Raw genomic sequence first — 15,298 nt, 5'->3', positions numbered from 1 at the left:
TGTGCTCTTACAATGAGCAGATCCAAGCCGCTGCGGCGTCCCAAAGTAAGCGGAGGAAACGGCTTGGGAAGCCAGTTCCTCCGACATGGGAGGACGTGTCGCTGGGTGCGCACGTCACGTGAAGGGCCGTCCTCTGCGGAGGCTGAGGAAAACCCGCAGCGTGGGAGTTAGACACAACGCCTGAGCCCACGGGTGGTTCCAAGGCAGGGACCGCCGACTTACCGCACGAGGAAGCCGAACGGGGGAGCAACAGAGTGCCGATTGGAGCGGAGAACGTTGGCCCAGCTGAAAGGACGAGCCGAGGGGCTGCGTCAGGGCAATGTCCCCGCCCCTTGTTTTTCTGTTTTCTTTACAGGCTCGGGCCCTACCCTGCAATGTGTCGGCTTGGAGCCGAGGCGTCTTCGTCCTCACGGAATGGTCCGCTGGTACCGGGAGGTCCCAGCTAGCGGGGGAGTACTGTGGCAGGTGGCTGGGTGTGGTCACCAATCAGCCACCTACTTAAGGAGCCGCCGCCCTGCAATCAAGGCTGAAGTCGGGTGAGGAGGAGGTGGACAAGGTCGAGGCAGAGGAGGCGAAGAGAGGCCTGAGTATTTGTGTGAAGAGGACTGTGTTTGTGGACTTTGGGGAGCTGGGGGTTTGGTGGCGGTGCACGTGACTTTTGTATAGCATTCTGTAAATAAACGTGGGTGATGATTAAAACGGTGTCCGTCTGTGTGTGTCCGGACCGCTATACTTCACACTATCTATTTTTGCAATGCCAGTTTTTCACATTAGATTTGCACGGGGCCACACAGCACGTGTTCAGTCTCTTCCTGTGCATTCCCTGTGCAGAAAGAGAGACAGATACAAACACAGGCGCGCGCGAGTCTCACACACACACAGGCGCGCATGAGTCACGCACACACACACACACACAGGCGCGCGTGTCACACACACACACACACACACGTGCGCGTGTCACACACACACAGGTGCACAAGTCATACACACACACACACACACACGAGGCACGCCAGACAGACAGACAGACAGACACACACACGCACACACACAGGCGTGAGACAGACACACACACACACACACACAGGCGTGAGACAGACAGACACACACACACAGACATAGAGGCGCGCGCTTAAGAGACACACACGCGAGAGACCACACACACGCAGGCCCGCAAGAGAGACACACACACAGGCACGCGCGTGCATTGTTGCAATGTTACTTTTCTTGGTTGTTTATTAAATTACAGATTTTTCAAATGTTCATTTTTTCCCCTGTGCTTAAAACTCATTAAAAAAAGAGTTTTTAGCGAGCAGGTCATAAGGCTATAGCGCAGATTCTTGCAGTGTTAGTTTTCTCTGTTGTTCAAGGTTTTCTTAGTGTTATTCAATGTTTTTACATTTAGTTTACTATTACGCTGTGCTTTCTATGGTATAGTTAACTATATTTGTGCTTAAAAACTTAAAAAAATATATATTCACATACAGTTCATACGGTCTGGAACGGATTAATTGTATTTACATACAATCCTATGGGGGAAATTACTTCGGTTCACGACCAAATCGGGTTACAACCAGAGTTTTGGAACAAATTATGGTCGTGAACCAAGGTTCCACTGTATTACTGTCAGACAAAATTACAGGCATTTTACGGGAATACAAACCAGTATTACTGAGAGAGAAAATTAAAGGCACACAATACAGTGACACATATTACAGCCATATACAAGGTCCTTTGCCATTTAATATAGACTGTTCATACAAATGTTTATGCACTACTGTTCTAGCGCCCGTTATTTTAACGGGTTTAATGTCTAGTTTTAAAATATTCTTATATGGTTAACATATTACATGGGATGGTGGCACCATGGTTATCTCAATCATTTTGTGAAGTTTACAAGTTATCACTATGTCTGAGTAGGTTTGTCTCCAGGTACTTTGGTTTTCCTCCCACATCCCTAATAAGGTGCAGGTTATTGTGCTTAGTGTTGTTTTATAATAGCCATGTGTGAGTGTGCATGTCTCCTTAAATGAGCCCCATCCAGAGCAGGCTATTTTGCACTCAGTGCTACAGGGATATTACGCTGCTTCCCATGAGCCTGAATTGGATTAGGCAGGTTTAACCTGGCATGCTGTGTCAGATTACAGTGTGAATTCTAAATTTGAAATGTGTGATATGAAAATGACAGACTAATTTATTGATTAGAATTGAAGGGTTTAGAATTGAAGAGTACACAACATTGTTTCACTGGTAAGAATACACTTACAGTGATGTCACAGAAATTACATTTCATTTTTTATTAGAAATATTTTTTTATTCTTGCATGGGTTTATTTTGGAGGTAAACAGGTTTTTTATAAACAAATCTTGTCCATATGTTGATTTGATTAATTTTCTCAATCGACTTGAAGACTTTTAAAGTACACAATCAACTTGATTTAATACAAAATATGAGCATGAGTATAATATTACCTGTGACACACTTTTTGTGTTGAATCTTGTTAGTATTTTGTTTATTTATTAATTTTTGGTAATAATTACAAACTCTGTTCTCCATCAATTTGTTGTGATTTTTATATAGCACCAGACAAAATGATCAGTATCTTAATGAATGACCTTGCAATGAACAAATTCAGGTTAAGAAAATTAACAGATTTAAAGACAAAAAGTATTGTGAATTATTCAAAAATGTTATTTTAACATTTGACTATGTACTTTAAAAGTCTTGATGTCAATTGAGAAAATTAATCACATAAAAAATTTGTATAATATCAAATGTTCACTAACAATTCTGAAACAAATTAACTCTTTGGTGAATCTCAAAATAAATGATTTTAATACCTTGATGGTATTCAACAAATGAAAACATAAATCAATAGGGAAAATAACCACCCTTGTGAAGCTGAAAGAAATGTAAAAAGTTCAATAAGCTTCTTCATTTACCTAAGTGATCAGAATTGCAGTCCAATTACCCAAACGTCAACCTGTGTGTCAGACAAAAGGAAGAGAGGAATGTGAGAATAGTGGTCAGTGTGAGTGGAAACAAAACAGCAAAGCAACAGCTGTTGCCAGAGTGTCTTTTTATGTCTTCTTGGGAAGTCTTTATTCTAGACATAGGAGTGTAAAACTGGATACCAGCCAGAATTCAGCAGAAGAAAGAACCAATTGCAAAACAGCCAATGCCATGATAAATGAGCTTCTTCTACTTAATAATTCACTATAGAGTATATTTCTTTGAGAGGTAAATGCTGATTGAGATAAAGGCTTGACAACCTTATTAGTTTTATCCCCAAAGATGGAATTCATTACATGCACAGTATAAAACAGCAGAAGCAATTGAAAACATCACCCGATCTTAGTGGTTTTTGATGTCAATAGGTAGAGATGGAAACAATCACATTTGCAAAACCCAGCTGTATTTACACCCTATGACGCCTTTACATTATGTATCTCACATTGTGGACACTGATGCTTCTCGGCTGTTCAACATCTGTAAACAGCTGTCTTACTTTCCTGGGAACTGAATCAGCCTCAGTAGAGAATCTGATTATGTGACATCATGTGACTAATTGACTACAATTTGTCAATTTACAAAGAGTCACAATGGCACTTCAAAATAATAATTATATTAAAATTAAAAGATGAAAGAAACCTTATTTCAAGCAATCATTAACTAGCTGTTGAAAGTGAAAAAAGTTTATCAAGATCAATTTGTAGCTGAACACAATGAATGCTAAAATAAAATAAATAGTTCTCACTTAAAAAGATGTTTTTACAATCACTTCCTGTTTCTAACTGCTCCACATAATTTGAAATTGTAACATTAAGATCTTACAAGAGGGCAAATGTATAAAAGTAGTTTTGACATTGCCAAGACCAAATTAATGACAAAGATATACAAATTTCTGGACGTGTGCGTGGTGGGCACAAGACAGCAAGATACTAAGGTGTTGTCATCCAAGATTATCTGTCAGTTTAAGGAATTTTGCTTTTGTTTAAACTACAATGTATCTTATGTTATCTTCAGACTCGGAAAAAGCTGGAACTAGTCTCAATAGCCTTTAAGTTTGAAAGCAAGCCTGCTTTTATAACATGGAATGGAAAAAAAAGCCTGTAAACCTCACAGATTAAGAAACATAATATAAAGAGCTGCCACAGACCTTGTACATGAAATGGAAAGTGGCAAAGATTGCCGACTGTAAACTTATTACAAAAAGGTCAGAAACAAATACACACGCTAAGCACAGGTCAATAAAATTAAAAAATAAATAAATAATGTATTATGAGATGAAAAGGCAAATGGGGCTTGTCAATCTTGGATAGCGGTTCATCTAGGAGAAGGGAAACCAATCAAGGGAAAGGCTTTGAGAATAAACCCAGTTGAAAAAAAAGAAAAAAGGAATCAGAGTGCCAAAAGCAGCTTAATGTTAATTTGGCTTCATCCTGGCAACTCCTTCGACTACACTACTCCCAAGTGGTATTAACACTTGCCCTTCCCTTGGACAACATCAGTGGTGTGGAGAGTGTGTACCTAGTGTATGGGCAGCAGTTTATGCCCCATACCTTATGTCCTCTGGCGGTGACACTCTAGCATCGCTTTGCAACATTGACACAACAAAGGAAGCAGCAGTTTACTGGTTCTAAGCCTCTGTGGCTGATTAGTGTAGAGTAAGGCGCCAGGGGTTACTTATGGTGGGAGAGATTCAATTCAATTAGATGCTGCCCTAATCTAGTCCACTTGCTCCACTGGATGTGTGGAGCATAGGAAACCTGAAAGGTGGATCATTAAACTTATACTATGTAAAACAAGAAAATCTCAGAAACTCCATGTCCTCAGGATAGGGAATTGGAACATAAAATCTATGACATCTGGCCTTACGGAGGATCTAAGTGACATGCACAAGATCCTCTGTGATAAGGGACACTCACAGGACTACTGTCATCAATAATGAATTATACGGGCATTACTACTCTTCAGGAAACACCACCTTTCTCAGGACACCTTACAGAGAAAGATTTCACCTTCTTTTGGGCAGGGTTAGCCACCTGAAGAAACCTGAGAATATGGTGTTGGATTTGTAATAAGAAACAGACTAATTAGTTCTATCATGCCATCAACTGGTGGAACAAAGAGGCTGCTAAGGGTTCAGGCATCAAGGTGTCTAATTGCTATAATCAATGCCTATGCACCTACACTACACTCTACCCAGGAAGAAAAATGTTATGATGATCTCAGTGCATTCATCAGTAAAGTCCCTCATCGGGAATCACTGTTTGTCTTAGGGGGTTTTAATGCTCAAGTTGGCATTGATCATTACTGTTGGCCAACCTGCTTGGGTCAGTTTGAAACAGGAAAGATGAATTAGAACAGACAGTGCCTTTTTTAAAACCAAACCACTGCATAAGGTTTCATGGAGGCACCCAAGATCTAAAAACTGACATCAGATTCATCTCATCCTTACAAAATGCAGCAATCTCCACAACATGAAACTGGCTTGCAGTTACCTGAGTGCAGACTGTGACACTGACCACTGTCTTGCCTGCAGTAAGATGAAACAGCAAGAAAAATTCTGCCTCTCCTCCTTCCTAGAGTGGTTATGTATCAAAAAATGCAAAACTCCAAACCCTGATAAGCTGAAGGAGTCTGTGCATGCACCTGAGGAAGCCTTTCCCAGTTTTCCCTTCATTGACATTAGAAAGAGGTGGGAGTACCATAGAGATACCATCTGCAACACTGGCATATCCACCTCTGGCAAGAGAACCTCTAAATCTGCTGATTGGTTTGATGCACACTCAGAGGAGATTATGTCCTTGCTCAAGAAGAAGAGATGAGCATTAACAGCATACAAATTATTGCATAATAAGGGAAACCTACAGGCCCTCCGAGCTATCGGAAAATAAATCTAGAGAACAGCCAGGTGATGTGCCAATGTGGGTTTAAAGCTGAGAGATCCAACAATCGATAATATTTTTCCCACAGAGAACTGCAGGGGAAAATTCAGGGAACATAATAGGCCTCCTCCTATCACCTTCATCAATCTCACTAATGCTTTTAATCTTGTGAGAAAGAAAGGCCTAATCATAATCCTGGACATCAGTTTTGTCAAGTCTTTTCATGATGATTTTAATGGGACAGTTGTGAATGATGGCTACACATCCAAGCTTTTCCACATCTACAATGGAGTAAATCAGGGCTGTGCCATGGCATCAACTTCTCTGTCTTGCTGAATTACACAGAAGGTATCCAGCTTTACACAGGCTCAAAGTCAAGACCACAGCGCAGACAAGTTGCCTTAAAGACTTCCTGTTGGTAGATGATGTGGCTATTACAATTCACTTACAGTATGAACTACAGTATCTAATGACTCAATTTGCAGATTCTTGCAAGGAGTTTGGCCTCAAAATTAGTCTGAACAAGTTGCAGGCGATGGGCCAAGATGCCATAAAGCCAACATCCTTCAGCATTGCCAATTATCATTTGGAAGTTATCAATGAGTTTATCTATTTTGGCTGTGATGACATTATCAGGAAAGCAGCCACCACTTTCTCTAGCCTGTTAAAGAGTCTGAACCAACATCAAACTGACTATGCATACCAAAGTCCAAGTGTATGATGCATATGTTCTAAGCATCATGCTCTATGGAAGGGGAATATGGACTCTGCATGCAAAACAAGAACAGAGGCTTCAGGGGAATAATGGGAATCACCTGGCAAGACAAGATCCCCAATAAACAGTACTAAAGAGGGCAAGCACCACTTCCATATTTACATTGCCTAAGAAGAGATGTTTACACTGGTTGGGACATATCAACCACTTGAAAGATGGCTAAAAAACAAAAGACATTCTTCTTAGGCAAGTTAGTGATACGGAAAAAGGAGTTAGGAAGACCAAAGCTGCATTTTAAAGATGACAGCAAGCGAAACCTCAAGGCTCTTTCCATCAGCACCAGCACTTGGCAATCACTTTTCACTGCCAGGAATGACTGAAAGCAGAAGCTAAAGAATAAGCTCTCCAGGTAGTAAAGCAGCCTTCACATCAATTTAAGACAACTTGAACTAATTCTGAGATGTCTAGAGTTGTAGAGGAAATTACTTTAAGATATTTAGAAAAGCATTTGTTATATTTTAAAAATGCACAAGAAGCTATTTTAAGATATCATAGACTGCAGTTTCGGTAACTTTACACTGACTTATGTTTAATGATATCTAAAATACAGTTTGCTATTTCTCATATGTCCTGCATGAAGTACTAAAATTAGTCTCTGTTCCATTTCAGATACTTAAAAATACATTTCATTTCAGATACTGTATCTTTAAAAAGGCAGGAATACAATTTTCAGATATCTGTAGTGCATTTCAAAAGATCTCAAAATAAACTCAACTGAAACAACAGGAACTTTTAAAAAAGGTTAAATTATCTCAAAACAAATGTTAGGTATCTTAAAATTCATGAAAAGGACATTTTAGATATCCCTGAACATCCTGAATTGAGTTTCTGATATTTGAAAAGCTGAACTTCACTTTAAAATGTCTCTAATTGTTAAGCAGTGGGAGGTCGAGCTTTTAGTTACAGGGCCACTAAACTGTGGAATGGTCTGCCTGCTACTATAAGAGATGCCCCTTCGGTCTCAGCTTCTAAATTCCAGCTGAAGACTCACAACTTCAGTTTAGCGTATCCTGACTAGAGCTGCTGATTAACTGTACAGATTGCATCTCTGTTGTTAGTCATTAGCACTAAAATAAAACATAAGTAACATGATAGTTATAATGTGTTACTAACCCTCACCTATTCTGTTTCTCTTCTCGGTACTCAAATGTGGCACTTGGTGCCACAGCCCACCTGCCAAATTGTTTTGCCTGCCTAAAGTAAAGTCATCCCTGATGGAGGATCGCAGGAATCGTGGGGTAGAGGGGTCCTTTCATCGGATTGGCTGGCCTAGTGCTGTTTCAGCTGTGGAATGGCCAAATGGGGGTGTCAGGTTGATGGATGAGGTCTACAGGACTCCAAACAAATCTAACTCATATTATGTGATTTCATCTAATGTTAAATTCTGCTCCGTACTTGTAAAATGTTTATTTTTTTTACTGTATTGAGGATTTGTTCTGTTGTGTGTACAGTGGAACCTCGGTTCAGGAACGTCTTGGTTCACGTACAAATCGGTTTACGACCAAAAAATTTGCCAAACTTTTGCCTCTGTTCACGACCACACACTCGGTATACGAACAAGCCAGATTCCCTTTTGGTTTGTACATTTTCAGTCTCTCCCTGTGCATTTCCTGTGCAGCGAGCGAGCGAGTGAGCGAGAGACACACACACATACAGGCGTGCAAGAGAGAGAGAGAGACACACACAGGTGCACAAGAGAGAGACACACACACAGGCACGAGAGAGAGACACACACACAGCGCGAGAGAGACACACACATACACAGGCGCGCGAGAGAGACACACACACAGGCGCACGAGAGAGACACACACACAGGCGCGCGAGAGAGAGAGACGCACACACAGGCGTGCGAGGGAGAGAGACACACACACACAGGCTCACGAGAGAGAGAGACACACACACAGGCACACGAGAGAGAGACACACGCACACATGAGAGAGAGAGTTGGATGCATAAGGTAGAGAAGGCAGTTAAAGAAGGCACGGGGCTTGTTTTTGTTTTCATTTCTGTTTACAGCGATCGGTTCGTAGCATACATTGTTGTAATGTTACTTTTCTTGGTGGTTTATTAAATTACGGATTTTTCAAATGTTAATTTTTTCCCTGTGCTTAACACTCATTAAAAAAAGTGTTTTTAGCGAGCGGTTTTTAGCACTATAGAGCGAACTATTGCAGTGTTAGTTTTCTCTGTTGTCCAAGGTTTTCTCAGTGTTATTCAATGGTTTTACATTTAGTTTACCATTACCCTGTGCATTCTATGGTATAATTAACTATATTTGTGCTTAAAAACTAAAACAAATATATATTTACTTACAGTTCATACAGTCTAGAATGGATTAATTGTATTTACTTACAATTCTATTGGGGAAATTGCTTTGGGTCACAACCAATTATGGTCGTGAACCGAGGTTCCACTGTATTATATTGTATTGTATTGATCCCCTTCTTTTTGAAACCCACTGCACGCCCAACCTACCTGGAAAGGGGTCTCTCTTTGAACTGCCTTTCCCATGGTTTCTTCCATTTTTTCCTTACTGAGGTTTTTTGGGAGTTTTTCCTTGTCTTCTTAGAGAGTCAAGGCTGGGGGGCTGTCAAAAGGCAGGGCCTGTTAAAGCCCATTGCAGCAATTCTTGTGTGATTTTGGGCTATACAAAAATAAATTGTATTGCATGGTAAATATATTTTTTTCAAAGATTTTTAAGCACAAAAACATTGAATAACACTGAGAAAACGTTGAACAGAGAAAACGAACATTGCAAGAGTCCACGCTATAGCCTTAAAAACACTTTTTTTAATGAGTTTTAAGCACAGGGAAAAAAACGAACATTTGAAAAATCCGTAAGTCAAGTTCTGGCATGAAGGAAGTGAGGAGGAACTGGTGGAGAGGAGATTACAGTTTTGAGGTAAAGTCTGTGAAGATGCGGGTTCGCTGCATGCTCCCTGCATGCTCCCATCTCGCTTCCAGGAGCCCTTAAACCCGTCACCGTCTGTAATGTTACCAATTAGCACAAAAGTGAGGCACTACAATGGAGCAATCGAAGGGTGCAAAAAGTGCCAAGTGCTTTTATTTAAAATCAACAAAACAACAATCAAAAACAAGGTCCAAATTAAAGTGCAGTGCTTTCAGAATCCTTCAATAAATAAATGATCCCATAAAAACAGAAGTGAAGTGGAGGTTAAAATCCAATAGAAAAAAGTCTTCATTAAATATAAGATTAAAAAAATGTTCAAAGTAGTCTTTTTAAAAACAAGATAGGTGCATTCTTTAACTGCCTTCTCGCACGCTCGCTCGCTCCCTCTCTCGCTCTCTCTCTTACTCACTGCACAGGGAATGCAAAGGGAGAGATTAAACATGTGCGGAAATCATTCGCGTATATGAACCAGAAGGGAAACTGGCTGGTTCGTCACCCGAGTGTGTGGTCGTGAACAGATGCAAAAGTTTGGCGAACTTTTTGGTCGTAACCCGATTTGTACGTGTTCCAAGACATTCATGACCCGAGGTTCCACTGTATATATTGTGACAGATAGTGGCATATATATTTGTTTGTTTGGGAGGTTCTCTAAAATTAATACAATTAAACTAAAATCAAATCTAATGTCTTTTTTGATTGCATAATGCAAATTGACATTTTCATTTGCATATTTTATAAAATTTAAAAACTGCACGTTTGACTGTTTGCGTTAATGTTACAGCATGAATCTACAGAGATGAAAGAAAAGTTTTTGTATGTACATGTGTTTTAATCTCTGTGATTGTTTTGTAGTATATGATTTAGATAGATAGATAGATAGATAGATAGATAGATAGATAGATAGATAGATACTTTATTAATCCCAAGGGGAAATCTGATGGTGTTTATTTAAAATAACATTTAATCTTGGGTTGAAAAAAAAAATACTAAACAAAGCACTGCAAATTCATATTTTAGATCTAAAACCTACTAGTTACAACTAAAATACAATACATGACTGGCAGCAATTCCTCATATTCTGCATGTAATTTGATCCATGTATTATATGAATACAATATAATCAATCCATAAAAGAGCTGTGATTTTCTATTTATAAATATGCCAGAGCATATTTAAACAAAGGAAAGAACTTTCATAAATGTTGAAATCTTTAAAGTGACCGAACCAAAGAACATGATTAATAAGCCTCTAACCAGTATTGTTAACATTACACTAATTTCTAAAAGGGGAAAAAATAACTATTACATGTGATTATAGAATAACTTAGTAGGTTAAAGATTAATGACTGAGTGTATTTTCAGTTAAAGGAGAATACAATTAAAGGTGAGATTACTTGATAATTAAATGCTGAGATACAAATGTAATCAGTCAATTAGTCTGAACAGCACCAGTGGTGATCATTAAATTGTATGTTCTGTACTATCATCTGCAGACAGAAGAAAGTAAATGGTTTAAAATGCATATGCATAGTAAGTACCTTTGGTTAAGTTGAGGACATTTCCAATTGAATTACATTGACATTAGTTAAATATGCCATAACATCTAATGTGGTTTAATCATTAAAGATTTTATTGTCAATAATCACTAGTAAATAACCTATAATGCATGAAAAAAGATTTTTTTTCTTGCTCTAGTTTGTCAAGTTGGATGAATTTGTTTAATACTATATTATTTCCCACAACCTCATAAACTATATACTCTTTAAATAAAAGTTGTCATTAGTTGTGCACATCTGGTTAAATATAACTGTTGTCCTTAGAGCTACACTCTACAAAATACTCTTTATTTCTGGGAAAGAAAAAAGAAGAGGAAAAAAAAAAATACTGCATACTGTTTTTGGAGAACTGGAGATTTTCTGTGTTTCTGATTACAAGAGAGGAAATGATTCAAAGATTTGGCCATAGGTTAGGACTTGAAAACCAGAGACTGATTAATGATTGAAGTCATACTGGACCAAGCTTTTACATTTCAAAGTCACTTTGCTAAGACGCAAGTAACTTGAGTTTCAAATTTTTCCAAAGTTAATTTGACCCATTTTATATCAATTAATTCTCACTTCTGGAAGACAGCAATACTTACAGATAGTTGTTAGATATTCAGTGAGCTGTCTGAAAACATTATAGTCAAAGATAAAATAAAATGTACAAAATAATAATTGTGTTGTCCTCACTTTCTAATGCAAAACTACTGCCATCAGAAAAATGAAATATTTGTGTATAATATACTTATACAACTGAAATCAGTTATAGTGACTAATTGTACTTCAGAGTTTACAAAAACTAAATAAATAAGCCAAAACTTAAATAATGAATCAAATGGAGTTAAGCAAAGGAATGAATAAACTATATAAACTAAACACAAGTTTTCCCACTGGCCCTGATTAAGAAAAGGATTTTTAAAATCTCACTTCCCCTTCTATTCTTTTCAAAATCTACATTCTGCTTTCTGTTTTGAATTGTCTCTTTCAATTCTCTGTTCTTCCAAATTCAGCAAGCTCTGGAATGAAATGACCATTTATAACTTGTTCTAGTCATAAGTTCAAGTATACTGTATAATTAAAGTTACTACTAGGTTTACTGATGCTCCTAAATAAGCCACCTATACTGGCCCATAAGTCTTCCAAAGAACTCCCTGATCTTCATTTAAGGGATACTCATCCACAATGTTCATCTAATGTGACTGTCTGGTGTCTAATGTTGAAGGATAATACAGCTGTTGTCTCAACCATTCTGTATCACATTTCTCTTAGCATGGTGCCCACAGAAAATTCTCCTACAGGGCAACAGTTATAAGCTTCAGGATATTTAAATAGTAGCACTAACATTTTCACATTAATACATCAAATAAAAAATAATTTAAATAAGACAGTCGAAAACAAGGGAAATACAGGTAGTCCCCGGGTTACGTACAAGATAGGGACTGTAGGTTTGCACTTAAGTTGAATTTGTATGTAAGTTGGAACAGGTACATTATTTTAATAATTACTGTTGTTGACCGACTATAACCATGTGCTCTGCCAATGAATGATGGAGTTTCACCTCTTTCTGACCTTTTTATTATTTCTACTTTATTTTGAATGGTGATGGTTTTTCTCTTCTTTACTGTATCACCAGCACTTGCATCAAATTTGTGCTTCAGAGACATTCTTGAAGGGTGAAGGCAAAAGGTTAAGATGAGCTCTTCTGCACAGCACTGTACACGCTATCACAGCAGGAAGGCACTCGTCATCAGCACGTCTGATGTACTGAATGAGAGACAACTTCCTGCTATGTGTGTAACAGTACAAGCAGGCTTGCTATTGAGAATGAATCGGGCGGCGAGGGGCGGTTCACTATTCGCCCACCATACAGTCACCTCCACTACAGTATGCTGCCTGCAGCGTTTGCCCACCGAGAACGAACACGGTGCAGCCAAAGGCGGGTAGTGAAACACTCTCCTCCACTCCATCAAGCCTCCGTACTGAACACGAGCGATAGCTGTGGCCCCGGTGACTATTGACCACAGGCCACTGCTTGCCACCGCCCGAGGGTCACTGCGCAAGCAGCAAAATTGCCCCCCTCCAGCCTCCGTTTGCAGTGTCCCCAGGCTGAAGATGAAGGAGTAATAGTTACTGAGGCACATGCGTCACAGCTGCAGCCCCATTCGTAAGTCGTAGTTCGGATGTCCGTAACCTGGGGACTACCTGTATATGTAAAGCAGCACAGTCGGGAAATGCTTAAAAAAAAAAAACAAAAAAAAACAAACAAAGGTCTGATTCCTTCTGAAAGATCTGGGTATTTTCAGTGGGCTTCGCATGTCTGTTCTTAAACCTAAATGTTAAAATCTTGCATCACCACTAATAGTTAGAGCTACTTACAGTATGTATAATATGGCACTGAGCATATTGTGATAATAAATCTTTTATTTATAAAGATCCTGTGTTTGCTCTTTCATTACTAGTCAGGAATTGACAGTCCTACCCCTGAAGTGGCATTTTTTAAAGGAACTTTGGGACACATTTGCTTTCTTTAAAGGCCTAATGCCATTTCAGAGCACAACATAGCTATAAAAATAACTTTCACATTTATCTCACTTTTAGAAACTGAATTTTGTAGATTTTTATTGTGATCGCTGAATTCTCTGTAGTTTTTCTCATGTCTACTTGCTTGGAAGATTTGTTTTGAAGGAAGACTCTTACTCACTGAGTCCAAACACCTACCACTGAATTCCTACGAATTTTTATTACTTCATCTCTAAAATCCTCAGAATGATCTTTCAGCCTTCATTTTCATATTTTTATATACCCAAAAAATTTTAATAATGATCTTAATGTTGTACAATAAAATTACCTGTTTTGGGTGTTTTTATTGTGCTTGTTTTACTAAAATTGATAAAACTTACAAACTACAAGTACTAAAATAAAAGCAACAAGTATTTGCTCACATACAACAGCAGATATCAATATTTGATATTATTTATTTGTTGGTAAACAGCTTATCCTATTTTTTTCTATTCATTTTTTATTTATGGTGGGTTTTCAATTAAAGGAATACAGACTGTAAACGTTGTTTAAATGTAAATTGTAATTCACCAATATCGGAAAACTGAATCTCTAAATACCAAGAGGGAAATCCCTGTCTTAACATTTATGCAGGCTAAATGGTAAAAAAAAAAAATAGATGTAATTCCAAAATCTTTATATCTTTTCACAGAAAAAGAAATGAACAGACTTATGAACTTGGTCATTTGAAACATAAAGAGATGATAAAATAATCAGTTCATTAGTCTAGCTTTATACTATGTGTAATATGCAACTGTGGAAGAAACAGTAATGCTATTTTATGTACAGGTAATCCTGCAGTAATTTCTCCCTGTTTTCTTTACTCTGCTCTCCAGTCACCATAAATTACTATCGGCTAAGCAGAAATTCAGTGGTATCCTGCTTAGATGGAAAAGTCCTAACCCACCTAACAGGACATTGCGGGAGAAGTAGTCTTATTTTACTTAAAATTAGAGCAAAGAGCAAAAATCAAAATTCATACTATAAGAAACTATTTAAAATTGTTTTAGAACTTGGCAGACATTTATAAACATACATTAAATATGTTGAACTTCTACTCATTTTTGAAATACATCATTTTGAATTCCTGTTTTGTTCAAACCCAGGTCACTCAATGGAATGCCTCCAAAAAACTTCCAGTGAAACTTGTGAGGTTTTTGCTGTATTTTCTTAATAAAAAAATTACTGATATTAGAAATAATATAGCAATATTAATCCTCTTAAACTCTGGTACTCCATTATAAACAAATTAAATTCTTTCACCAGGATAGATTTACCTGATTTATATAAAATAATTTCTCAACTGAGACCACCCACCTAGGTTTCTTGAACCAATACCAACAAGTTTTTTCAAAGAAGTATCTGGCATGCTAATTGATAGTATTCTTGACATAGCGAACTCATCATTAGATACGGGGGTCTTCCCAGACTGTCTTAAGACTGCTGTAGATAAACCCCTGCTCAAGAAAAATAATCTTGACTCCTCTGCTTTTGAAAATTTTAGACCTATTTCTAACCTGCCTTTCTTAAGTAAAATCCCAGAGAAGGCAGTCATTATGCAGCTAAACGACCACCTCAGTAAACATGCTATTCTTGATAAGTTTAAGTCGGGTTTCAGAACA

The 15,298-nt window shown here is 38.1% G+C and overlaps 1 protein-coding gene across 4 annotated transcripts in view; it reads right to left on the bottom strand.

Annotated features, from left to right (window-relative positions):
* Window positions 1-15,298, bottom strand: part of xrcc4 (X-ray repair complementing defective repair in Chinese hamster cells 4) — a 442,595-nt gene that overhangs the window by 111,441 nt on the left and 315,856 nt on the right. The window contains exon 8 of one of the 4 annotated variants that reach the window (XM_039759287.1): window positions 2,943-2,983. The exons of the other annotated variants lie outside the window; for them this stretch is intronic. Coding sequence (XP_039615221.1) covers window positions 2,968-2,983 — 16 coding nt within the window. The 3' untranslated portion in view covers window positions 2,943-2,967. The remainder of the gene's footprint in view (window positions 1-2,942; window positions 2,984-15,298) is intronic. 4 annotated transcript variants of the gene reach the window in all.

Source organism: Polypterus senegalus, chromosome 7 (assembly GCF_016835505.1).
Source record: "Polypterus senegalus isolate Bchr_013 chromosome 7, ASM1683550v1, whole genome shotgun sequence".
Lineage (NCBI taxonomy): Eukaryota > Metazoa > Chordata > Cladistia > Polypteriformes > Polypteridae > Polypterus > Polypterus senegalus.
The sequence above is the reverse complement of the archived record's forward strand: the minus strand, read 5'-3'. Positions and strand labels throughout refer to the sequence as shown.